This window comes from Rhinoraja longicauda, chromosome 35, assembly GCF_053455715.1.
Source record: "Rhinoraja longicauda isolate Sanriku21f chromosome 35, sRhiLon1.1, whole genome shotgun sequence".
NCBI lineage: Eukaryota > Metazoa > Chordata > Chondrichthyes > Rajiformes > Arhynchobatidae > Rhinoraja > Rhinoraja longicauda.
Window position 1 is genome coordinate 2,113,653 of NC_135987.1, and position 26,384 is coordinate 2,140,036.

At 46.7% G+C, this 26,384-nt stretch overlaps 1 protein-coding gene across 1 annotated transcript in view; it reads right to left on the reverse strand.

The window, feature by feature from the left end:
* The window catches only part of LOC144610038 (polyunsaturated fatty acid 5-lipoxygenase-like), a 78,650-nt gene that overhangs the window by 15,911 nt on the left and 36,355 nt on the right, over positions 1-26,384 (reverse strand). The window contains exons 5-9 of the mRNA XM_078428511.1: positions 17,406-17,512; positions 13,303-13,475; positions 12,282-12,428; positions 2,825-3,028; positions 2,380-2,466 (exon numbers count right to left, since the gene is read on the reverse strand). Coding sequence (XP_078284637.1) covers positions 2,380-2,466; positions 2,825-3,028; positions 12,282-12,428; positions 13,303-13,475; positions 17,406-17,512 — 718 coding nt within the window. The remainder of the gene's footprint in view (positions 1-2,379; positions 2,467-2,824; positions 3,029-12,281; positions 12,429-13,302; positions 13,476-17,405; positions 17,513-26,384) is intronic.

Sequence of the window (26,384 nt, forward strand, 5' to 3'; positions counted from 1 at the left end):
TATCTCTATAGACGAGCAATCTCGTAGCTGCATGACCTTGCTTTACTGTTTCAATACACAGCACTCGCAGTCAGACAGAGAAGTGGGAGAGGACAATAGCCCATCTCTTCTGTACACTCCTTATCATTCGTAAAGGGACAAACACATTCTGTTCCCAAGGATAACATTTCTGCCACAAGCATCCATCTTACTGCTTTCCACTAAAATAAGCATTCATTTTATATTAGATAAAACAACAAAATAAACCATCTCTACTACAACAAAATATAATATCTCTAATTGACTATATCAGCTAATAGCATAGATTCTCAAAAAGGACATCCAGTGAAGGTTCTGGGGTGCAGGGCATGTCCCGTGCTGTATTGGCACCATTCAATGTGTGCGGGCACATCACCACGATGTGGCCCCTGGTGAGGTGGTTCGTACATCCAAGCCCCGTCAGTGGGCCTCTGTTTTATCAACTAGCCTCACAGACTGGATGGCTCATCTCCAGTGTCTGTACAACAGTGTACGCAGGTCCTATCCTCCTCTGACCACCACTGCTCCATCCTCCCCTTGTCTGATAAATGCAGACAATAGTAGTAAACAAAACTGTAACTATAAATGAGGAAGGGCACCTCTCCTCCATCTGGTCCGTCCATCTCTCTGCCTGTGTCACAATTGGCCATTTCTGTTGGAAGTCATCCATTTGATATTGGAGACACAGGGAACTGCAGATGCTGGAATCCTGAGATAAACACAAAGTGCTGGAGGAACTCAGGGGTCAGGCAGCATCTGTGGAGGGAAATGGATAGTTTCGGGTCGGGACTCTTCGGAACCTGAAGATCAGATTTTCTTCAGTCTGAAGAAGGGTGCTGACCGGAAACATCATCTGTCCATTTCCCTCCACAGATGCCGCCTGACCCATGGGAATCCTTTGGCACTTTGTGTTTTGCATCTTTAATACTGACTCAGTTTCTCCCTCTTCATTCGCATGGTCCGACCTATTTGGCACATCTCAAAGCCCCACAGTCCCTTCCATATCCTGTGTTCCCCCTCACTAACCTCTCCCATTAACCCATTGACTGTATGACCTCTACAACATCTCCTCATGCCCCCCTTTGACTCAGCCCATCACAAATATTCCCTTGATCCTCCCCACATTCCCTGTAGCTTTAAAAAACTTGTTTCCCCTCTTACTCAGTTATAGTGTCATATAGCACAAAACTGGCCCTTTGGCCCAACATGCCAATGCCGGCCAAGATGCCCCATCTACGCTAGTCCCACCTACCCACGTTTGGCCCATAATCCCCCTTAACCATTGTTATCCATATACCTGGGCAAATGTATTTTAAATGTAAAAGGTATCTGCTTCAACTATGGCAGCTCGTTCTACATACCCACCACGCTATGTGCGAAACAGTTGCCCTTCAGGTTCCTATTTAATCTTTCTGCTCTCATCTCAAATCTATGTCCTCTGATTCTTGATTCCCATATTCAGGGTAAAATACTTTGTGCATTCACCCCTTCCTTTCCCCCATGATCTTATACACCTTTATAAGATCACCCCTCACCATCCCCCACTCCCTGGGATAAAGTCTCTGCCTGCCAGCCTCTCACTATAGCTCAAGCTCTCAAGTCCTGGCAACAACTTTGTGAATTTTCTCTGCACTCTTTCCAGCTGAACACCATCCTTCCAATAGCAGGCTTACCAAAGCTTAACACTATACTCCAAATATGGCCTCACCAATGTCTTGTACAACTATAACATAACATCCCAACTTTTATGCTCAATAACCTGACTGATGAAGACCAATGTGCCAAAAGCCTTCTTGACCACCCTATCTACCCGTGATGCCACTTTCAAGGAACTTTATACCTGCATTCCTATATCCCTCTGTTCAACCACACTCTCCAGGGCCCTGCCCTGGTTTGATTTCCCAAAATGCAACACCTCTCACATCTGCTCCACTTTGAGAGAGAGATAACCTTGGGCACTTGGACTTGCATTTATTATTGACCCAACCCTGGTAGTTCTGTGTAGTTGGAATGAATGGCAGCATCTGGTAAAATGAAACAATCTAGTGCCCTCGTGCCCCAAGGTTATCTCTCTCTCTTGAACTTATTCAGTGAATAAATCAACAGAGACGTCAAATACAAAATCTCAAAGTAACAGCAGTGGACCCAGGGGTGGAATATCCTAATCTTGAATCAACATTGGTGTACACAGAGACATCGAGACGTACAGCATGGAAATAGGCCCTTCAGTCCACCGAGTCAACACCGACCATTCACACTAATCCCACCTTAATTTTCTTATATTCTCCCCACATTCTCATTAACTCCCCCCAAGTTCTACCACACAACAGGGTCCTGGTGCCCAGAGATTCGCACACCTACCTTGTCAAAGAGTCCACACTCACAAAGCAGCTGCTCCCTGGCTTTTGTGTTGATCGCGATCGTAAATCGGACGTGAGGCACCAACAACTGGCGACAGAGACAGAGGGAAAGCATTGAGCTCAGAAATAACTGGTTACAAAGAACAATTGGAATAGTTAAAACTAATCCCACTGCTTTGCTCTTCCTGCATGCTGCATCCATTTCAAAGTAATCAAACAGCCAGCTCTTTCCGAATGAGCCACAGTGGAAAAGCTCCCTCTGCACTATCCCATGAGTATTCCCAGGGTGGTGCAGAGTGGGGTAGAGATAGTGGTTATCCCTACATCCCAGTGACAGTCGATGGCTGAGGCAGGTTAGTGTGGTTCATGAGGAGCGGGTGAAGATGACCAAGTAGCAGATAGATCACATTGTACAACAGAGGCTCCAGACCTGAGGGCGGACTTACCTTAAAGAGCGGGTGGACGGCTGGGAACTGGCGATACATAGCTATACCGAACACTTCAGAGATAAGATGTGTCCGCAGGAGATGGGTGACAGTCTGATGTACTTGGAAGTCCGATGATCTCACCCAGATTTTGGCCAGTAACCAATCGTACTTTGCATCAGCGGGGAGGAAGATTGGGTTTTCAGGGCCAGGTTCCTGTTTCAACTGTGGGAAAAGTTTATGGTGTTATTAGTAATCAGAGATTTGATCCATAATCTTCACAACATGGAAATCAAATGTGTTCAACCACTACTAATCCTGGTGGCAAAGGGAACAGCTTTGCATAAATTGTGGAAACAAATTAGGGGAGGGTAAAAGTGAGATACAGGACAGAGGGGAGGGCTGTGGGATCCTGGCACCAAAGGGCAGGCTGCTGCCAGGTTATTAGTTTAGCTGAGAGATGCAGCATGAAAACAGGCCCTTCGGCCCATTGAGTCTATGCTGATAATTGATGTGAGAGGCAGGACAATGCTGGTCTAATGATGCCCAACCTGCTGAGTGTTCTAACCTTTTGTTTTTGAACTTCCTACACATTAGGGGCAATTTGCAGAGGCAAATTAACCTACAAACCCATATGGGAGGAAACCAGAGTATCCGGAGGTTAGAATGTCCATACTGCGCAGACAGCACTCAAGGTCAGGATTTGGCGCCGTGAGGCAGCAGTTCTACTGTGCCATCCAATACCGGAATCATCTCGCTATGAATAACGATAGACTGGGAAAATGGGAGGTACAAGGATATCCCTGTACACCAGATGCTAGTGGCCTTCCTAGCCCCTTGCATGCTTCCCTTCTGTAACTGGTACATGTCTTGCACCTACCCCTTTCCCAGTCTATCGACACTCAAATAATAATTTGCCTTCCTGCTATTGCCACCAATGTGGATAACCCCACATTTATCCTCATCAAACTGCATCTGCTACGTATTTGACCTCAACGTGTTCAAATCCTACACCATCCTCAACACTTCACCCAGCTTGGTGCTGCCTGCACACTTCAATATGTTACATTAAATTCCCTCATCCAAATCTTGATGTATACATTATGAAAAGGTGGGGTCACAGCACTGATCCTTGCAGTTCTCACGCCAGGACCTTATGGAAAACTTTCTGAAAGTCCAAATTCACAACAAACGTGGTCTCCCTCATCTATTCTGCCAGTCCCAGCCTCAAACATCTCAGCAGATTTGCCAAGCACAATTTCCCTTTCACATTTCTATGCCTCTCAGTCTGATCACTGATTTCCCGTGCCTCATTATTATTCCTTTCATGATGGACTCTAACTTTGTCTCCATTACTGTTATTCGAATTACCAGTTTTAAGTTCCTGTTTTCACTTGACCTTTTTAGAAACACTGTCGTAACATTAGCTACTTACAATCTGCTGGGCCTGTTCCAGAGCCCATAGACTTGAGCAACAACACATCCTTTATTTCAAGGGCCTTTATTCTCAGGTACAAGGAACTGCAGATGCCGGTTATCCCGGTTAACCAAACAAAACAAAGTGCTGCAGTATCTCAGCAGAGGCTCAGTAGGTTCCTGATGCAAAACACTCACCTATGTTCTCGATAGCAGTGGTTCCCAAAGTTTTTGAGCTCACAGAACACAGGTATAAAATAATGCTAACCTTGCAGCACACTTGTTTGAATTAGCATCTCCTCCTCTCCTCTCCCGGCCTCTCCTCCACTCCCTTCTCTCTCCCCTACCCTTCTCTCTCCCCTCCCTCTCTGCTCTATCTAAAGGAAAGAGTGAGGAGAGAATGAAGGGGGAAAGTGAGGCAGGAGGGAAATACAGAGCTTTTAGTGAGAGAGAGAGTAGAGCGCAGAAGGGGGAGTGAGGGAGATAAAGGGGCAATGAAGAGAGTGAGGGAGTGTGAGAATGAAGGGGAGGAGAGGGAGAGAGTGTGAGGGAGAGAGAGAGGAATAGTATGAAGGAGAAAGTGAGGGAGAGAGGGATAAAGGGTTAGTGAGAGAGGGGACAGTGAGGGGTGCGAGAGGGAAAAGTGAGGGGGGGAGGGAAGGAACAGTGAGAGAGGGGCAATGAGAGTGGACACAGGAAGGGAGAGAGGGGAAAGGGAGGGAGGGAACAGGGAGAGAGGAAATAGAGAGCTTATCACCAAACTCGCGGGACTTGGTGTGAGCACTCAACTCTGCATCTGGATCCTCAACTTCCTGACCAACAGACCCCAGTCAGTGAGGACAGGGGATCCTCCACGATGATCATCAACACAGGGACATTGCAACGATGTTCCCAGGCTTCTTTACTGAACTGAGAGAGACAGGAGACAGTGAAGGACAGGGATCAGATAAAGAGGGGACAGTGAGGGACGGGGATCAGAGAGGAAGCTGAAGGGACGAGGATAAGATAGAGTGGGGACTGACCCTGGCACTCAGGTTGGAGAAGCTGTAGATGGTACAGGAGGCGGAAAGTGAGGTGGGGGGGGGGGGGGGGCTGACCCTGACATTGAGAGTGGCTTTCGACTGTACAGGGGATGGACAGTGAGGGGGCAAAGAGTGTAAGGGGGCACAGAGTAAGACGGGACAATGAGGGGGTGGAGAGTGAGAGGGGACAGAGTGAGAGGGGGCAATGAGGCAGAAAGTGGGAGGGGACTGTAAGGGGGACGGTGGGGGGGGGGGGCTGTCCCTGACTGTGGCGCGGCTGTAAACCGTACAGGGGGTGGACAGACGTGTTCTACTTCACGGAGCATCCTGTGGCCAGGATTCCGACCGCCCTCTTGCCTCTGACCTGCTTTGAGCTGTGTCTCGATTCCACCTCTTGGGACTCAGTCATTGAACACAGACATTATGTGATTTTTTTTAAAACCACTGCACACACAGAATGGCTTCATGCCACACACTGTGCGAGGCACACCGTTTGGGAACTACTGCTCCAGGGATACTCCCTGACCTGATGAGTTACTCCAGCACTTTATGTCATTTATTCTCAGTTCTATCAGGGCCCTGGGGAATTGTCGGTCTTCAATCCTGTCAAATTCCCCAGCATTAATTCTCTATTAATGCTGATTTCATTTAATGCCTCCCCCTCGTGGCCATTTAATGCCTCCCCCTCATGGCCATTTAAATGCCTCCCCCTCGTGGCCATTTAATGCCTCCCCCTCATGGCCATTTAATGCCTCCCCCTCATGGCCATTTAATGCCTCCCCCTCATGGCCATTTCTGGCTGTTATTGTGTGCTCTCCTTTGACCAGAAACAGGAAATCTTGGAACTTTGCAAATTTCTAGGAAAAGTTCAATGGTTGAAACTTTTACATTCATACAAGAAATCAAAGTACATTCAGTGTCAGAAACAGAAATATGTCTATCACCTTCACAAAAAGAACAAAAAACAAAAGCACTAAAAGGTTCTTCTGAAAGGAAAGTGAGACAGAATTCAGGAGAACAAAACTGCAGCACTGGGATATAATTTCTGAACAGAAAACATATCAGGACAGGATCAGGACAGAGAAATGTTACTGTACATGTTCAGCATAAACATTGTGGCCCTAAGGGCCCATTCTTGTGCTGTACTGTTCTATGTTCTATCTTTTCGCACTCTACAGTCAACATGTCCAGAAATAGTAGAATGCAGATACATGGAACTGCAGATGCAGGTATAAAAAACCTCTTTATATTCCCCATCTGACCTTTGTGTCCTGGCCCAGACTGAGGACAAACACAAATTGGGGGAACAGCACCTCATATTCCGTGTGTGTACTTACAACCCAACGGTATGAATGTTGAATTCTCCAATTAGAGGTAACACCTGCCCTTCTCTCCCCCCCCCCTCCCCCGTTCCTGTGGCCCAGCCTGGTGCACAGACGTTTTTCCAACTTCTCACACCCCTCTTTATCTTTTTCCCCCATCCCCTTTCATCACATCCCCTCCTCCGGCTTTAAATTTCATTCCTCTACTCTCCTAATCTCACACCCATTTTGTCCCTTTCCCATCTCTGGCCTTTGCCATTCATCTGCCAATCAGCCCACCCCCATCTCACCTGTATCCACCTGTCACTTCCCAGGCTTTGTTTCTCCCCCCCCCCCCCCCCCCCCCCCCCCCACAAAGGCTCCCAAATCAAAATATTACCTGTCCGTGTCCTTCAGAGATGTTCCCGATCCCAAGTTAATCCCACACTTTTTTTCCCCAGAAATAATAACAATTCCAGATGGTTCCGGTAGACATGTTTCTACCAACTCAGTCCTGAGAGTCCTGGCTCGAATATTTATGCTTGGTTCTGTGGCCTTACTCATCAATCAATAGAAATAGTTTATTTCCGTTCTCTCACTTACTCCTTACCACCTGAACATGTCAATCAAACAATCATGTAAACCTTAACCATCTAAACTCCATGGTAATTTCTCCTTGCAGGATTCTTTTCCAAAATCCATGTTGTAGTCACACCTTTCTAATGAATGGTAGTCAGATTGGGTCACAGGCCGATCCCTGTGCTCTTTACATTTCACTCTCCTTTTCATTTCCTGCCTTTGTCTGCCCATCTGCCAATCAAACCCCTTCACTTGCCAGACATTGTCCCACCCACCTCTATTCCAGGTTTCACCCAGTACTACAATCAGTCTCAAAAGGGTCCTAACCTGAAACGTTGTCTGTCCATTCCCTCTGCAGATGCTGCCTGACCCCCTGAGTTACTCCAGCACTTTGTGTCTGTGTCCCCTGTGAATCTGTGAATGGTATAGTTGCAGAGTAACCGTGATCCTTTTGCAGTTCAGTCAGTATGTGTAAACTCCAGAATCGGTGGACAATTTGCACCTCTTCACAATGATCTGGATCATTAATGATTTAAATGACCAATGCAGTAATCTCCTTGAAAACCTAAGATGAAAATTATCTGCTTCTAGTGGTTTACAACTTTGGGAGTGCCAGCATTTTCATCAATGTTCTCTATTAACAGACAGTATATAAAGTTATGAGAGTCATGGATGGGGTAGAGAGTCAGAACGTTTCTCCCCAAGGTGGAAATATCAAAGACTGAAAGGCATAGCTTTAAAGTGAGAGGGAAAAAGTTGGAAGGAGATGTACGGGCCCAGTTTTGTTTTACACAGATGGTGTTGGCCGCCTGGAATGCACTGCCGGGGTGGTGGAGCAAACAGATACAATAGAGAGATTGAAGAGGCTTTTTGAGAGGCACATGGATGTGCAGGGAACGGAAGGATATGGATTATGTGCAGGCAGAGGAGATTAGTTTTAACGGCATTATGTCCGGCATAGACATTGTGGGCCAAAATGTTCGTACCTGTACTGTACTGTTTTATGTTCTGTGATTTATATTAATTATGATGAGTTCTTGTCAGTATTAGTTTCATTGAATTACTTGTCATGTGATCATGTGAACAGTACAGAAACAGGCCCAAAGGCCTACCTTGTCCATGACAATCACATTCGCCTGCATTTGGCCCATAACCCTTCCTTTCCCTACATCTGTCCAAATGCCTTTTGAAAACCATAATTGTACCGACTAAAGGCTATTCTGATTCTGATTCCATAGCTTCCTCTGGCAGCTCGCTCCAAATCCAGACTACCCTCTGTGTAAAAGTTGCCCCTTAGGTCCCTCTTAAATCTCTCCCCTCTCACATTTAGTGTTCACTTTATCCACATTGATCTTGCACATCTCCATAAGGTCACCTCTCATTCTCCTATGCTCCAAACGTCCCAACCTATCCAACTTCGCACTATAATTCAAGCCCACAGTAAGGTAAAGTCATGGTGAATCTCCTCCACACCCTCTCACCACAACTTCAACTGCTGTATCCTGATGCCCCAACTGTTGTATTCAGTACTTTCCCAATGAAGCAAGCAACCTACTCACCTTCTTCACCACACTGTCCACCTGGCTCTCCACTGTCAGGGAAGCACGCACCTGTACTCCCAGATCTCTCTGTCCTACAATACTCTCCAGCGCTCCACCATTTACTGTGCAAGTCCTTCCCTGGTCTGACATTCTTAGGTACAAACTCTCACACTTATCAGTGTTTGCAATACTTCACGATTGTCTAAACACACCTTCCTCCACAGGAAGCATCACCTCAAAGCCACATCATTGCTAATATGACTTTTCAAAGGCCTGATATTCTTACGGCCATTTGCTTTTGTACTGACTTTGACATTCTTTGTGGTTAATTGTTCAGACTCTGCAGCGTATATCATGCTTTGTCCTCTCCTGTGCTTGTGTTCTCTCACAGTTGCCAACAGCAGTGTTGTTTTATCTGCCTTCCCTTTTAGTTTTAGTCTTTGCCTGCAGGGGAAAAAACAGTTCTCTCGAGATTCTTGGAGCAGTCCACAGCTCTCCTGGCATGTTCCCATTGGCAGGTGTGCTGGTGACTGTGGATGCCTCTGCCTCATTACACTAAAGCCAGTCACACCCGTCTCCACAATCTTTGTAACTGCAGCAAAATCCTACAGATGCTGAAAATCCAAAACAAAAAGCTGCAGGAAGCGCTCAGCAGACACAGACCTATCCGTGAAGACAGAGCAGATGAAATGCTTTAGCACAAGGACCTTTCATCAAAAGTGGAGAAGTGAGAAGATAAGCACTGAAGAAGGATCTCGATCCGAAACGTCACCAATTCCTTCTCTCCTGAGATGCTGCCAGACCTGCTGAGTTACTCCAGCATTTTGTGAATAAATACCTTCGATTTGTACCAGCATCTGCAGTTATTTTCTTACACTAGATGTCTTCTCGTAGGGTGCAGACCAATGTTGTCAAGGCAACACTTCCCTTGGTCCTCTCGCCCTCTCTAGAATTTAAAACCCTCAGCTTCTGGATCTGATGATGGATAATTGACCTGAAACGTTGACCTTGTTTCTCTTCCCATAAATGCTGCCTGACTTGATGCCTGTTTCTGGCATTTTCTGATTTTGTTTCAGAATGTTCAAGGCTGCTCTGTACTTTTCCCCTCTGAACTTGATGTTCAACTCAATCAGTCCCATCACTGTTTGCAAAATGTTCAACCGCTGCTCCACTGATCACAATGTAATGACTACAACCCAGAGTCTAAAATACCCTTGCCATTGTTGGCACTCCAGATATATTAGAATCATAGCATCCTGCAGGCTCTTCGCCCACCATGTCCATGCGAACCATGTACCCATCTACACGAGTTCCATTAACCAGGCCTGTAACCTACTTCACCATGGTAATTAGTCAGAATCATACAGGTATACAGCATGCAAAGAGGCTCTTCGGCCCAACCCATCCATGCCAACCAGGTTGTCCAACTGTGCTACTCCCACCTGCCCACGTTTGGCATATATTCCTCCTAACAAGTGTCTTTTAAATGGTGCAATTGTACCTGCCTCTACATCTGGTGTATCATTCTGCACACCCACCACCCTCCGTATGAAACGTTTCCCCGTAGAACCCTTTTAAACCTCACGATTTTATAAACTTCTACACGGTCAGCCCTTCCCCTCCAACTCTCCAGAGAAAAAGACCCAACTCTTCCAGCCTCTCCTTATATCTGAAACCCTCCATTCTTGGTAACATTGTCATAAAACGTTTTGCACCGATTACAGTTTAATGACATGGTTCCTAAATCAGGGCAATCAGAACTGTACATGGTACTATCAATATATCCTTGCAAACATCTTGTACTTCTTGTTTGTCATGTTGTTATGTGACATCCTGACTTCTGTATTCGATACAATGAACGATGAAGGCAAGCATGTCAAACATCTTCTCAACAATAAAGTGATACCTTTGTCACCACTTTCTTGAAACTATGTACACTGCACCCTGAGGTCTCCCTGTCCTACAACACTCCCCAGGTCCCTACAATTTTACTGTGCAAGTCCTGCCCTTGGCTGTCATACCAAAATGCAATACCTCGCCTTGATCTGAATTAAACTCCACCTGTCATTCCTTGCCCAAGATGCCTTTGTAATCATGTATCCTTCACTGTAGACTGTACCACTAATTTTAGTGTCATCTGCAAACTTACTAATCATGCCACCTACATTCTCATCTAAATCATTAAAATAAATAATAAAAAAACATTGGACCCAGCAACGATTTCTTTGGTACACCATTTATTGCAGGCCATCTTGCCATGGGAAAATGTTTCTTACTGCCTTCCCTATCCATGCCTCTTGCTTTTTGTACCTCGGACAGATGCCCTCAATCGTTGCATTAAATTCCAGAGATTGAATGCATTTCAGACACCTACTTGTCAGCTTATGTCAAGCCACCCAGAAGATAACATTCTCCATTAAAACCACGTTTGTCGAAAATATCCACCATACAGTGAATATTGTTTACAAACTGACCTACACTTTTTCTGTCTGATAAAAGTAACTATTTAAAGTATAGACTACATAGCACTTTGTATTGTTCTTGCGTTGTAAATGGTGTTGTATAAAACCAACTGCTTTTCCTGTCTCCAGCTTCCTTCTCTTGTCTTTCTTGCTGCAATCATTATATGAAAAGCTATCAACCTTTTTCCTTCCATGTTGTACAGTTCAGGAATCATTGACTGGGGGTCAATCAGACACAACATACAGTTCTGGGCACCGTTCGGGCGAGGATGCTCGGATCTTGCAGAGGGTCCAGAGATTCAGTACAATGATATCAAAGACGAGGATTTTGTGTAAGATTGGGAGATGGGAAAGTGGGTCCTGCTCTCTAGATAAAGCCAGAAGAGATTTAACAGAGGTGGTCAAATTTTGAAAGTAAATAGTGGGATATTATTTCAGGGGGAGGACAGTTGGTAAACTGAAGCATAGAATAAATTGATGGAATTGATTGAAAGGCACAGCATGGAAACAGGCCCATTGGCCTACTGAGTCCACACCGTCCATTGATCTGTTATCCCACTTTTGCATCCACTCCCTACTCACGAGGGACAATTTACAGAGACCAATTAACCTGCAAACCCACATATCTCTGGGATGTGGGAGGAAACTGGAGTACCCAGAGGAAACCAACGATGTCGCAGAAAGAACGTGCTAAATTCACAGACAACACCCAAGGTTCCCGATCAAACCTGAGTCTCTGATACTGTGTGGCATCAGCTCTACCAGCTGCGCCACCCTATTGAAGAGAGACAGTTGGTATGATCTTGATTTAATTGTAATGTTAGAAGTGGATTTAACGGTAACTTTCAACATGGGACCAGGTAAACACTCAACTAAAGAGAGGACTTACAGGACAATAGGAGAAGAGCCAGTGCAGTGAGATTAATGAGAACCCTATCACAAAGCTGGTGGAGATACAATGGGACAATGGGTTTCACTGAGCTACTGATTGAACGGTTCTTTCACCATTGCGGGGCCTGGCCTGGCTCCAACTCCCCCTTTCACACCACCTTTCACATGCATCATTGGCCCCCTTGGCTCACCAATCCAATCAGTGTACACTGGTTGCTGCAGTTCCACACTCCTGCCTTGTTCTCCTGGGCTGCCTTCCTGATTACCTGGATTGCGATGGGAACCAGCCTGTTCCTTGAGTTATTGTACAGCAAGCAGATGGGTGCTGACAGGTACTGAATGGTGCAGGGGTCAGTAGCGTTGGCAGGAACTCCATCCATGATCTTATAGTCCGCCAGGTAAATGTTACCTTCCTGTCCACAGTAAAAAGCACAAGAACATCATAGAACAGACTCACTATGGGAGAGAAGTTGGTGACAAGGCCAAACAAGCCATACATTCGTTAATTAAACTCTGTAATGCCCCAGGGTTTAGGGTGGTATCTAAGGTTAGTTAAACTATGTAGTGCCCCTAGTGTTTAGCATGTTATCTGTGGTAGTTTGGTTTTCTTTAGAGATACAGCATGGTAACAGGACCTTCAGCCCACTGAGTCCACACCGACCATCAATCACCCAATCGCATTAGTTCAATGTTATCCCACTTTCTCATCCACTTCCTACACACTAGGGGTAATTTACAGAGGCCAATTGACGTGCAAACCTGCATGTCTTTGGGAGAAAGCCCAGTCACAGGGAGAATGTGCAAACTCCACACTGACAGCTCGCAAAGTCAGGGTTGAGGCTGGATCCCTAGTTCTGTGCAGCAGCAACTCCACCAGTTGTGCCATGTTCATTACTCTGCAGTGCCCCTGTGTTTAGTGGATATCTATAGTCAGTTACACTGCAGTGCCCCAGTGTTTAGGGGGTGTTCGTGGTCAATGATACAGCAGTGCCCCAGTGTTTAGGGGGTGTCTGTACTCAGCTACACTGCAGTGCCCCAGTGTTTAGGGGGTGTCTGTACTCAGCTACACTGCAGTGCCCCAGTGTTTATGGGGTGTCTGTGGTCAGTTACACTGCAGTGCCCCAGTGTTTAGGGGGTGTCTGTGGTCAGTTACACTGCAGTGCCCCAGTGTTTAGGGGGTGTCTGTGGTCAGTTACACTGCAGTGCCCCAGTGTTTAGGGGGTGTCTGTGGTCAGTTACACTGCAGTGCCCCCGTGTTTAGCGCTGTATCCCGGTGATGAGTTTTACCTTAATCTCTTCCTCTAGGGTGAGGTTCCGTTCCAGGCAGATTTCCACCATTTCATTAGTGACTGGAAACTTGTCCGGGAGTTTGTTGCACTTTTCAAAAATGACAGGATTGCAGCCATTGAGGAACTGGTAGCCGAACATGAAGTCTTCCTGCCAATGTTGCATGACGTACTCTGTCAGTGGCATGGGAGAAGCACATGGGTGGGGTCAGTGCTATTATATCATATCATATATATACAGCCGGAAACAGGCCTTTTCGGCCCTCCAAGTCCGTGCCGCCCAGCGATCCCCGTACATTAACACTATCCTACACCCACTAGGGACAATTTTTTTACATTTACCCAGCCAATTAACCTACATACCTGTACGTCTTTGGAGTGTGGGAGGAAACCGAAGTCCTCGGAGAAAACCCACGCAGGTCACGGGGAGAACGTACAAACTCCTTACAGTGCAGCACCCGTAGTCAGGATCGAACCTGAGTCTCCGGCGCTGCATTCGCTGTAAAGCAGCAACTCTACCGCTGCGCTGCTATTATTTCACTGCTCTCTCCCTGTCCTCCCCACTTCCCCGAGTGCGGTTGTCTAACCTCTAATCACCTCTCCTTGTTCAATGACACTTGACCTTCCTCACCAAGAATAATCCAAGCATCTCTCTTCAACTGGATCCCAGCAGCAATGGATCCCAACATCTCCTGTTCTACTCCTAATGTGTGTGAAGCTCCATCTAGATTTGCCTCCGGTTTCACTGGCCCCTAATTTGTGCATTTGAATGGATTTAGTGCAAAGCTGAATCTTTGTAACATTTTGTTCACCTCATGCCATCCCTTAAACATGTCCGTGTAACTATACGGTGTCAGTCTGATGACCCTGGACTAATCCCTCCCAGGGCAAAGTAACATTTTTGAGGTGGGTGGGTAAGGCAGAGAGATGGTGTTGGTCCCTCTCAACTGAGCTTTTCACAGGGTTGGAGAGTTGTACAGCACATAGGCGGTGGAGGCATTTAAGTGCTGTGAAGACATTCTGTGCGAGCCATGATTTAAATTTTTTTTACATAAGGACTGTTTCCAGTGATCGTGTCCCAAGGGGTGGAATCGAGTCTCAAGAGCCTGGATCTAGTCCCAGGGGCAGGGATCGAGACACAACAGCAGCTCAAAGACACGAGGCAAGAGGGTGGACCGGGGATCCTGGCCACTGACACTCCGAGAAGTAGAACACGGCAGCCCCAGAGTAACGTCTGTCCGCCCCCTGTACCTTCTACAGCCTTGCCTCCCTCAGTCTAAGGGTCAGTGACAGGATCAGCCCCCCCTCACTGTCCCCCTCATTCTCTGCCCCTTTACTGTCCCCTCTCACTCTCTGCCCACAGAATTGTCTACAGCTGCTCTACTCTCAATGTCAGCGTCATTTTCGCCCCCCTCTGCCCCCACTGTCCGCCTCACGCTCTGTCCCAATGCCATCAACAACCACTCAGACCCTCAGTATCAGTGTCGGTCCTCCTTCACTGCAACCCTCACTATCTGATCCCCGCCCCTCACTGTCTCCCCTCTCCCTTGCACTATCCCTCGCTCTCACTCTTCCCCATCACACTTTCTCACTGTCCTCGCTGCCCTCCACTCTCCTCACTGCCCTTCACTCCCACCCCCCATCTCTGCTGCTCTCTAATTCCCACGCTCGCTGACAGCTCTGTATTTTGCTTCAGCTTCTCATTCCCTTCACACTCCCCCCTCACTCTCTAACCCTGCACTCGTCTTTCTTTCTCCTCTCCCCAACTCACTGACAGCTGTCTTAAGCTCCAGCTCCTTGCTCTCCCTCCTCGCACTCTCTCCGCTTATTCACTCACTCTCCCCTCCCCCTCACAGCAATTTCCCACTGTAGCTCCTTGCGCTCCCTCTCCTCACTCTCTCCTCGCCCCCTTCCTTCCCCTCCCCCATCCCCTTCACTCCCTCTCCCTCATGCTTTTCCTCCTCACTCTCCCCTCATTCTCCCTTCATTCTCCCTCACTCTCCCCCTTCACTCTCTCTCCCTCACTCTCTCCCCTTACTCTCCTTCACTCTCTCCCCTTCACTCTCTCCCCTTACTCTCCTTCACTCTCTCCCCTTCACTCTCTCCCGCTCACTCTCTCTCCTCACTCTCTCTCCCTCACTCTCTCCCCTTACTCTCCTTCACTCTCTCCCCTTCACTCTCTCCCCTTACTCTCCTTCACTCTCTCCCGCTCACTCTCTCTCCTCACTCTCTCTCCTCACTCTCTCTCCTCACTCTCTCTCCTCACTCTCTCTCCCTCACTCTGTCCCCTCACTTTCCCCTTCACTCTCTCCCCTCACTCTCTCCCCTTCACTCTCTCCCCTCTCTCTCCCCCTCACCCTCCCCAAGGATACTTTGCCCTCCCCTCTTCTCCAGGCTGCGGCTGCGCAGAAACGCACCAATCAGAGCGTGGTCCGTGAGCCGGCGGCCAATCGGACTGGAGCGCGCCTCATGCCGGCGCTCCTATTGGTGGAGACGCGGCCAATGGGAGGCCGGCCCCGATTGTCCGCAGCGGCGCCCTGACCAATCCGGCGTCGAACTGCTCGGCGCGAAAATGCAGCAAAGAGAAAACCCCGGGGGAGAGAAAGAGAGTGATAGAAGGAGAGGGAGGGAGAGAGAGAGAGAGAGAGAGAGGGGGAGGGGGGAGAGAGAGGGGGAGAGAGGGAGATAGAGAGAGAGAGAGAGAGAGAGGGGGAGGAGAGAGAGGGGGGGAAGAGAGGGAGAGAGAGAGAGAGAGAGAGAGGGGGGGGAGAGGGGGAGAGAGGGGGGGGGGGGAGGAGAGGGGGGGGAAAGGGGGGGGAAAGGGAGATAGAAAGAGAGGGAGAGAGAGGGGGAGAGATGGGGGGGGAAGAGAGAGGGGGAGAGGGAGATAGAAAGAGATAGAGAGGGAGAGAGAGAGAGGGGGAGAGAGAGAGAGGGGGAGAGACAGGGGGGGAGAGAGGGTGATAGAAAGAGAGAGAGGTAAGGAGGGAGAGGGGGGGAGAGAGAGGGCGGGAGGGAGAAAGAGTGGGGGAGGGAGAGAGTGGGGAGAAAGGGGTAGGGAGAGATAGTGGGGGAGGGAGAGATATTGGAGAGAAAGAGTGGGAGAGGGAGAGATAGTGGGGGAGGGAGATATAGTGGGAGAAAGAGGGGGAGGGGGAGATAGTGGGGGAGGGGGGATGGAGGGGAAGAGAAACGGTGAGGGAGGGGGAGAGAGTTGAGGGAAGGGAGGGAAATCTAAACTTTAACTGAGATGGGGAGAGAAGGGGGCTCGTGAGGGAAGTAGAGGGGAGCCCAGTGATGTTTGGGAGAGAGGAGGAGGAGATGGATGCTAAGTCAAACGAGTGTGCCGCAAGGTAAACATTATTATACCTGTATTCCATGATCTCAAAAAGTTTGGGAACCACTGCCCTACACACTAGAGGCAATTTACAGCCAATTAACCTACAAACCCGCACTTGCGCATTTGGAATGTGGGACAAAATGGAGCACCCCGAGGAAACGCACACAGTCACAGGGGCAATGAGCAAACTGCACATAGACAGCAACCGAAGTCAAGGTTGAACCTGGGTCTTTGGCGCTGTGAGGCAGCAGCTCTACCAGCTGCGCCACAGTGCCGCATTGCCTCCAGAATCAAAGTCAAGATTTGGAATACATGACCTGGGAGAGGGTGGTAGACACAGATTAAACAGCAGCTTTCAATAGGAAATAGATAATGGCTCCTTAAAGGAAAATAAAATTCAGGGATTTGGAATGAATGGTGGAATTAGATACAAATTACTAAGTGTAAGAGGCATTTAGACTCTATTTGCATATAGCTATGCAAATTGTTGAACAATGCAGTCCTTATGTGGAAAATGGGATTAATAAATGGAAAAAATGGTGAGCCTGGATGTGGTGGGTTGAAGGGGCAGTTTCTGAGCAGTACAACTCTCCGACTTAAAAGCTCAGGCGAGAGGAACTAACTATATTCTAATCCAAAAGTAATCCTGGTGTCCTCTGGTTAGGAGTGGAAGGTTTTACTGGTCAGTAGACCATCTGAATACTGGTGTGTAACCTGGGGAATCGAGGACTTGCTTTCCTCAAAATACAGAGAATGTGACTCACCTGAAATTGTATTGCTAATTCGGACAAAGATCTGCTCAAAATCAGCAAAATCAGTCCATGAAGTCTGAAACATGTGCATGAACCGATTCAGGTACAGATTCTCCATCCTGTACAAAAAATAGTTTTCAGTTAGAAGCCTGCATGATCCAATACTTCTGTCTGTCTAAGATGTGACGGGTACCTAGGTCAAAGGAGAGGCGGAGGGCAGGGACACACTGGCGCCCATAGAAACATAGAAAATAGGTCAGGGTTCATTCCGTGCAGTTTAATCCGTCAGGACACTGCATCTTAGAAACTCCTTTCCTACTCTTTAAAGGTGCTGAAACATCGCTGTATGAATCAACTGCATTGTTGAATTCTGCAAGAAGCTCAGTTCCATCAAGGACAAATGCTCCCCTTTCACCACCCTGAACATTCATCCCCTTCACCCTCACTGTTACGTTGTGCACCATTGACTGAATGCACTGTGCTTACTCATCCATGTTGCTCTGACAGTGCCATTCCACTGCCTGTATCCCTCCATTCCTTGCATCTCCATGTAGCTATCCAAAAGTCTCTTAAATGCCACTCCTATCTGCCCCCGTCATTGTTAGCATATTCCAGGCAACAAAACATTCCTTTAAACTTAAAAAAATCCCCTTTAAACTTTGCCCCTCTCAGCTTAAAATAATGCTCTCCGTTCTCTGACATTTCCAGCCTGGGATAATGGTTTGACTGTCCATGCATCTACGCCTCTCCTTTACATATTCCTATCCATTACCACTCCTTGTAGCTAATACCCTCCAAACTGGACAAACCTGATAAACCTCTGCAAAGCCTCCACATCCTTCCTGTAATGGGGCAACCAGAACTGCACCCAATACTCCAAATGCAGCCTGACCAAAGTCCTATAAAGCTGCAACATGACGTCCTGGTGTCTATTACATATGCCTTCTTTACCAATCTATCTACTTGTGTTGACACTTTCAGGGAGCAGTAGAATTAGACCCCAGGATCCCTGTTTTTAAACTTCTTGCCATTAACTGTATTCTATCCCCTTATAGTCGACCTCCAAAGTGCAACACCTCACACTTATAACATATAACAACTACAGCATGGAAACAGGCCTGTCCGGCCCTACCAGTCCACGCCGACCATTCTCCCTGACCTAGTCTCATCTACCTGCACTCAGACCATAACCCTCCAATCCCCTCCTATCCATATACCTATCCAATTTACTCTTAAATAATAAAATCGAGCCAGCCTCCACCACTTCCACCGGAAGTCCATTCCATACAGCCACAACCCTCTGAGTAAAGAAATTCCCCCTCATGTTACCCCTAAACCTTTGTCCCTCAATTCTGAAGCTATGTCCCCTTGTTGGAATCTTCCCCACTCTCAAAGGGAAAAGCCTACCCACGTCAACTCTGTCCGTCCCTCTCAAAATTTAAAAAACCTCTATCAAGTCCCCCCTCAACCTTCTACGCTCCAAAGAATAAAGACCCAACCTGTTCAACCTCTCTCTGTAGCCTAAGTGCTGAAACCCAGGCAACATTCTAGTAAATCTCCGCTGTACCCTCTCCATTTTGTTGACATCCTTCCTATAATTTGGCGACCAGAACTGCACACCATACTCCAGATTCGGCCTCACCAATGCCCTGTACAATTTCAATATTACATCCCAACTTCTATACTCGATGCTCTGATTTATAAAGGCAAGCATACCAAACGCCTTCTTCACCACCCTATCCACATGAGATTCCACCTTCAGGGAACAATGCACAGTTATTCCCAGATCCCTCTGTTCCACTGCATTCCTCAATTCCCTACCATTTACCCTGTACGTCCTATTTTGATTTGTCCTACCAAAATGCAGCACCTCACACTTATCAGCATTAAACTCCATCTGCCATCTTTCAGCCCACCCTTCCAAAAGGCCCAAGTCTCTCTGTAGACTTTGAAAATCTACCTCACTATCAACTACTCCACCTATCTTAGTATCATCTGCATATTTACTAATCCAATTTGCCACACCATCATCCAGATCATTAATGTAAATGACAAACAACAGTGGACCCAACACAGATCCTTGGGGCACTCCACTAGACACTGGCCTCCAACCTGACATACAATTGTCAACCGTTACCCTCTGGTATCTCCCATTCAGCCATTGTTGAATCCATCTTGCAACCTCACTATTAATACCCAACGATTTAACCTTCTTAATCAACCTTCCATGTGGAACCTTGTCAAATGCCTTACTGAAGTCCATATAGACAACATCCACAGCCTTGCCCTTATCAATTTCCCTGGTAACCTCTTCAAAAAATTCAAGAAGATTAGTCAAACATGACCTTCCAGGCACAAATCCATGTTGACTGTTTCTAATCAGGCCTTGATTATCCAAATAATTATATATATTGTCCCTAAGTATCTTTTCCATTAATTTTCCCACCACAGACGTCAAACTAATAGGTCTATAATTGCTAGGTTTACTTTTAGAACCTTTTTTAAACAACGGCACAACATGCGCAATGCGCCAATCTTCCGGCACCATCCCTGTTTCTAATGACGTTTGAAATATTTCCGTCATAGCCCCTGCTATTTCTGCACTAACTTCCCTCAATGTCCTAGGGAATATCCTATCAGGACCTGGAGACTTATCCACTTTTATATTCTTCAAAAGTGTCCGTACCTCCTCTTCTTTAATCCTCCTAATTTCCATCACTACTCTACTTGTTTCGCTTACCTCACATAATTCAATATCCTTCTCCTCGGTAAATACCGAAGAAAAGAAATTGTTTAATATCTCCCCCATTTCTTCCGGCTCAGCACATAGCTGTCCACTCTGACTCTCTAATGGACCAATTTTATCCCTCACTATCCTTTTGCTATTGACATATCTGTAGAACCCCTTGGGGTTTACTTTTACATTACTTGCCAAAGCAGCCTCATATCTTTTTTTCGCTTTTCTAATTTCCTTCTTAAGATTCCTTTTACATTCTTTATATTCCTCAAGAACCTCATTTACTCCCTGCCGCTTATATTTATTGTATATCTCCCTCTTTTTCCGAACCAAGTGTCCAATTTCCCTGGAAAACCACGTCTCTTTCAAATTATTATTCTTTCCTTTCCACCGAACAGGGACATAAAGACTCTGTACTCTCAAAATTTCACCTTTAAATATCCTCCATTTCTCTATTATATCCTTTTCATAAAACAACAATTTCCATTTCACTCCTTTTAAATCCTTTCTCATCTCCTCAAAATTAGCCTTTCTCCAATCCAAAATCTCAACCCTTGGTCCAGATTTGACCTTCTCCATAATGATATTGAAACTAATGGCATTATGATCACTAGACCCAAAGTGCTCCTCAACACATACCTCCGTCACCTGACCCATCTCATTTCCTAACAGGAGGTCCAACACTGCCCCTTCTCTGGTAGGCACCTCTACGTATTGCTGCAAAAAACTATCCTGCACACATTTTACAAACTCCAAACCATCCAGCCCTTTAACAGAATGTGATTCCCAGTCTATATACGGAAAATTGAAATCACCCACAATCACCACTCTGTGCTTACTACTAATATCTGCTATCTCCTTACATATTTGCTCTTCCAATTCTCGTTCCCTATTTGGCGGTCTATAATACACCCCTATAAGTGTTGCTAAACCTTTCTCATTTCTGAGTTCCACCCAAACAGCCTCCTTAATCGAGCCTTCTAGTCTGTCCTGCCAAAGCACTGCTGTGATATCCTCCCTGACAAGCAATGCAAAACCCTGCTCCCTGCACCAGTTCCTCAGCCACGTATTTATCCTCCACCTCACTCCATTCCTATTCTCACTATCGCGTGGCACAGGCAGTAAGCCTGAGATTATTACTTTGGAAGTCCTTTTTTTTAACTCTCTTCCTAGCCCCCTGAATTCTCCTTTCAGGACCTCTTCCCTTATCCTACCTATATTGTTGGTACCTATATGTACCACGACCTCTGGCTCCTCTCCCTCCCCTTTCAGGATATCCTGGACACACTCAGACACATCCCGGACACCGGCACCAGGGAGGCAAACCACCATCCGGGTCTCCCGACTGCGTCCACAGCAACGCCTATCTGACCCCCTCACTATAGAGTCCCCTATTACTACTGCTCTCCTCTTCCTTTCCCTACCCTTCTGAGCAACAGGGCCGGACTCCTTGCCAGAGGCCCGGGCACCGTCGTTGCCCCCAGGTAGGCTGTCCCCCCCAACAGTACTTAAACAGGAGTACTTATTTCCAAGGGGTACAGCCACCGGGGTACTCCCTAGTCCCTGCCTCTGTTCCTTGCCCCCCCTAACAGTGACCCACTTGTCTACCTCCCGTGGTCTAGGAGTGACCACCTCCCTGTAACTCCTATCTATAACCTCCTCACTCTCCCTGATCAGACGGAGGTCATCAATCTGCCGCTCCAGGTTCCTAATACGGTCCCTTAGGAGCCCCATCTCGTCGCACCTGGCGCAGATGTGGATGTCTGGAAGACTATCAGACTCCCAAATTCCCCACATCTGACACCCAGAACAAAAAACTGCCCTGGCAGTCATACTCTCCAAACAAAGCCCCGCGCTCGGTTACTAAACCTACCGCCCGGCCGCTACTCCAACCGCTCCAACCGCCCACCCAAAAGAACTGAGTGATCTCCTGGGAGAGGCGAAAAACCGGATAAAAAACCCAGGCCAATTTGGGAAAAAAAATCCGGGAAATTCCTCTCTGACCCCAAGCTAGGCGATCGAAACTAGTCCGGGAGATCACACAGGTCTTACTCCTTACTATCCCCACACTATCCCCACACAATCCCCACACAATCCCCACACACTACTTCCCAAGCAACACAGCTTGGTGCTGCTTGCTACTGCTGCTGCTTGCTGCTGCTACTGCTGCTTGCTGCTGCTACTGCTGCTTGCTGCTGCTGCTGCTACTGCTGATCATTGCTCAGGTTAAACTCCATCTGCCATTTTGCCACCCATTTCTGTAACAGATCTATAACCCACTATATATTTTGACAACCTTCCTCACTGTCCACAACTCCACCAACCTTGGCATTGTCTGCAAATTTACTTACTAACCCTTCTACATTTACATCCAAGTCGTTTATATATGTATATATATGTGTGTATATATATATCATAAATTACATAGGTCCCAAAATAGATCCTTGCTGAACTCCACTGATCACAGGCCTTCAGCCAGAATATCAACGTTCCAACACAACTTTCTGTCTTCTATGAGTAAGCTAGATCTAAATTGAAATGACCAAGTCTTATCCCCCGACGGTATGAATATTGAATCCTCCAACTTCAATAGACAATAGATAATAAGTGCAGGAGTAGGCCATTCAGGTCTTTGAGCCAGCACCACCATTCAATGTGATCATGGCTGATCATCCACAATCAGTACCCCGTTCCTACCTTCTCCCCATATCCCCTGACTCCGCTATCTTCAAGAGCTCTATCTAACTCTCTCCTGAAAGCATCCAGAGAATTGGCCTCCACTGCCTTCTGAGACAGAGAATTCCACAGATTCACAACTCTCTGACTGAAAAAGTTTTTCCTCATCTCTGTTCTAAATGGCCTACACCTTATTCTTAAACTGTGGCCCCTGGTTCTGGACTCCCCCAACATCGGGAACATGTTTCCTGCCTCTAACATGTCCAATCCCTTAATACGAACCCTTCTCATTCAAGAGTTTCAATAAGATCCCCTCTCATTCAAGTAACCCTTGCTTTCCCTCTCTTTCCATCCCTCCCCCTTTCCAGCTCTCCGACCAGTCTGACAGTCCCCCTGATTACATTTTATCTCAGTTTGCTTTGCTGTCATCTTCTCCTAACTAACAATGATCCTTTAACTCCATCTCTTTTGATGTCACGTTTTCACACCTTACCCTCCTGATCTCTGTCTCCCTCTCCCCTGACTCTCAGTCTGAAGAATGGTCTCGACCTGAAACATCACCCTTTCCTTCTATCCACAGATGCTGCCTGTCCCGCTGAGTTACACCAGCATTTTGTGTCTATCCTCGGTGTAAACCAGCATCTGCAGTTCCTTCCTACACAAGTTACCATGGTCATTTGGATTCAAAATCCATATATCTTAATCTTCTGGATCGGCTTATTGTGAGGGACTTTATATAACGTCTTATCAAAAGCTTTATCATGATCCACGTAAACAACATCCACTGGCCTACACTCATCGATCACCTTTGTCACCTCAAAAAACTCAGTCAAGTTCGTAAGACATGACCTGATGTGGACAAAACCAAACTGACTGTCCTTATTCATAACTATATTAAAACTGATGGGAATTGTGATCATTGTTCCCAAAATGCTCCTCTACTGAATCACTGGTCACCTTGTCAGGCTTGTTTCCCAATACAGGGTTCAGTGTGTACTCTTCTCAAATTGGGCTTACGGCATACTGTGTCACTTGGGCAGCTTACAACCCAGTGGTATTAATATTGATTTCTCTAATTTCAAGTAACCCCGGCATTCCCTCTCTCTCCATCCCTCCCCCACCCAAGCTGCACCAGGTTCTCATTCCCACCTAGCAAACAACTAACAATGGCCTGTTCCCTTTATCATTGTTACGTTTTTGCATTTCTTTCATTCAGTTGTTCAGGGCCCTAGTGAGACCGAACCTGGAGTACTGTGTGCAGTTGTGGTCTCCAAATTTGAGGAAGGATATTCTTACTATTGAGGGCGTGCAGCGTAGGTTTACTAGGTTAATTCCCGGAACGGCGGGACTGTCGTATGTTGAAAGACTGGATCGACTTGGCTTGTATACACTGGAATTTAGAAGGATGAGAGGAGATCTTATCGAAACGTATAAGATTATTAAGGGGTTGGACACGTTAGAGGCAGGAAACATGTTCCCAATGTTGGGAGGGGGGGTCCAGAACAAGGGGCCACAGTTTAAGAATAAGGGGTAGGCCATTTAGAACTGAGACGAGGAAAAACTTTTTCAGTCAGAGAGTTGTAAATCTGTGGAATTCTCTGCCTCAGAAGGCAGGGGAGGTCAATTCTCTGAATGCATTCAAGAGAGAGCTAGATAGAGCTCTTAAGGATAGCGGAGTCAGGGGGTATGGGGAGAAGGCAGGAACGGGGTACTGATTGAGAATGATCAGCCATGATCACATTGAATGGCGGTGCTGGCTCGAAGGGCCGAATGGCCTCCTCCTGCACCTATTGTCTATTGTCAGTTATTCTACAGTATATCTCTCTACATCACTGGCTATATCTCTCGTTTCCCTATTCCCTGACAAGCCTGAAGAAGGGTCTCGACCCGAAACGTCACCCATTCCTTCTCTCCAGAGATGCTGCCTGTCCTGCTGAGTTACATGGCATTTTTCTTCATCTATCTTCGTCTATCTTCAGGAACCTCTTGTTGGATATACCTAACAAATTCTTCCCTGTCTAAACATTTTGCACTGAGCAAGAGCCTGTCAATGTTGGGGATGTTAAAGTTCCCATTACGACAACCCTGTTACTTTTGCATCTTTCCCGAATCTGTTTACATATGGTTTCTCTATCTCCCACTGTCTATTGGAAGGCCTTTAGTACACTTCCATGAGAGTGATTGTACTCTGAAGACCAGCTCATCAGAGTTTAAGATGGCATGTCCCAGTAAGTAGAAAGGGAACCTTGGATGACGCGAGAGGTTGTAAATGTTGTCACAAAGTAAAAGGAAGCCTATGTGTGGTTCAGGAAGATGAAATCAGACACCTTTATGTTATACTAGACCAAGTTGAGCCCAAACCTCTCCTGCATTGGTGCAGCACCCTCTCCTCCCCCCTCCCCTCCCTCCACCCCCCCTCAACCCCCCTTATCCTCCCTCCTCCCCCCCTCCCTCTACCCCCCTCCATCCCTAGGGGTCCCTCCCTAGGAGTTAGATTTCTTCTTTAAAATGTGAATAACTTAAAAAATTTAACACCGATTTCAATGAAACGTCTTCCATTAACACCAAAAGGACGACGATGAGTAAGGTGGGCCTAAAATTGTTGTGCCGAAAATGTACCGTTTTGGCTGTAGTTCAGGAACAAACAAACAAACAAACGAGAGAGAGAGAGAGAGAGAGAGAGAGAGAGAGAGAGAGAGAGAGAGAGAGAGAGAGAGAGAGAGAGAGAGATAGATAGATAGATAGATAGATAGATAGATAGATAGATAGATAGATAGATAGATAGATAGAGTAAGCAGAAAAAACTAGGCAAGAAGTTAGAAGGGCCAGAAGGGGGCGCTAAATATCATTGTTAATCGGTCTAAGAAGGGTCTTGTCCTAAAATGTCACCTATCCATGTTCTCCAGGGATGTTGCCTGACCTACTGAGTTACTCCAGCATTTTGTGTCATTGATCATTTTGTGTCATTGATCAGATTAATGAGAATCCCAAGAAAAATGATGGGGTAACTAGGGAGAGGGCATGAACACTTAAGGATAAAGGAGGGAATTTATGCTTGGAGTCAGAGGATGTAGGTGAGGTACTCAACAAGTACTTTGCATCAGTATTCACTAAGGAGCAGGTCATGGAGAACACTGAGATCAGTGTGGAGAATACAAATATGCTCGGGCAGTTTGAGATCAAGAAGGAGGTGGTGTCGGAGATCGAAGAGCATTAAAGTGGATAAATACCCAGGGTGTGATGGGATCTATCCGAGGTTATTGAAAGAGGCAAGGGAGGAGATTGCTGGGGGCGCAACAAAGATCTTTGTATTCTCTCTAGCCACAAATGAGATCCCACAGGACTGGAGAGTATCTGACATTGTTCCCTGGTTTATGGGAAGAAGGAATAATCCAGGATATTCTAGACTGGTGAGCCTGACGTCAGTGGTAGAGAAGCAATTGGAGAGGATTCTTCGGGATAGAATTTCCTCGTACTTGGAAGAGAATGAGTTAATTAGAGGCTGTCAGTGTGACCTATTCTGGGACAGGTGTTGTCTGACAAAGGTGACTGAGTTTCTGAGTGATGATGGTAACTGG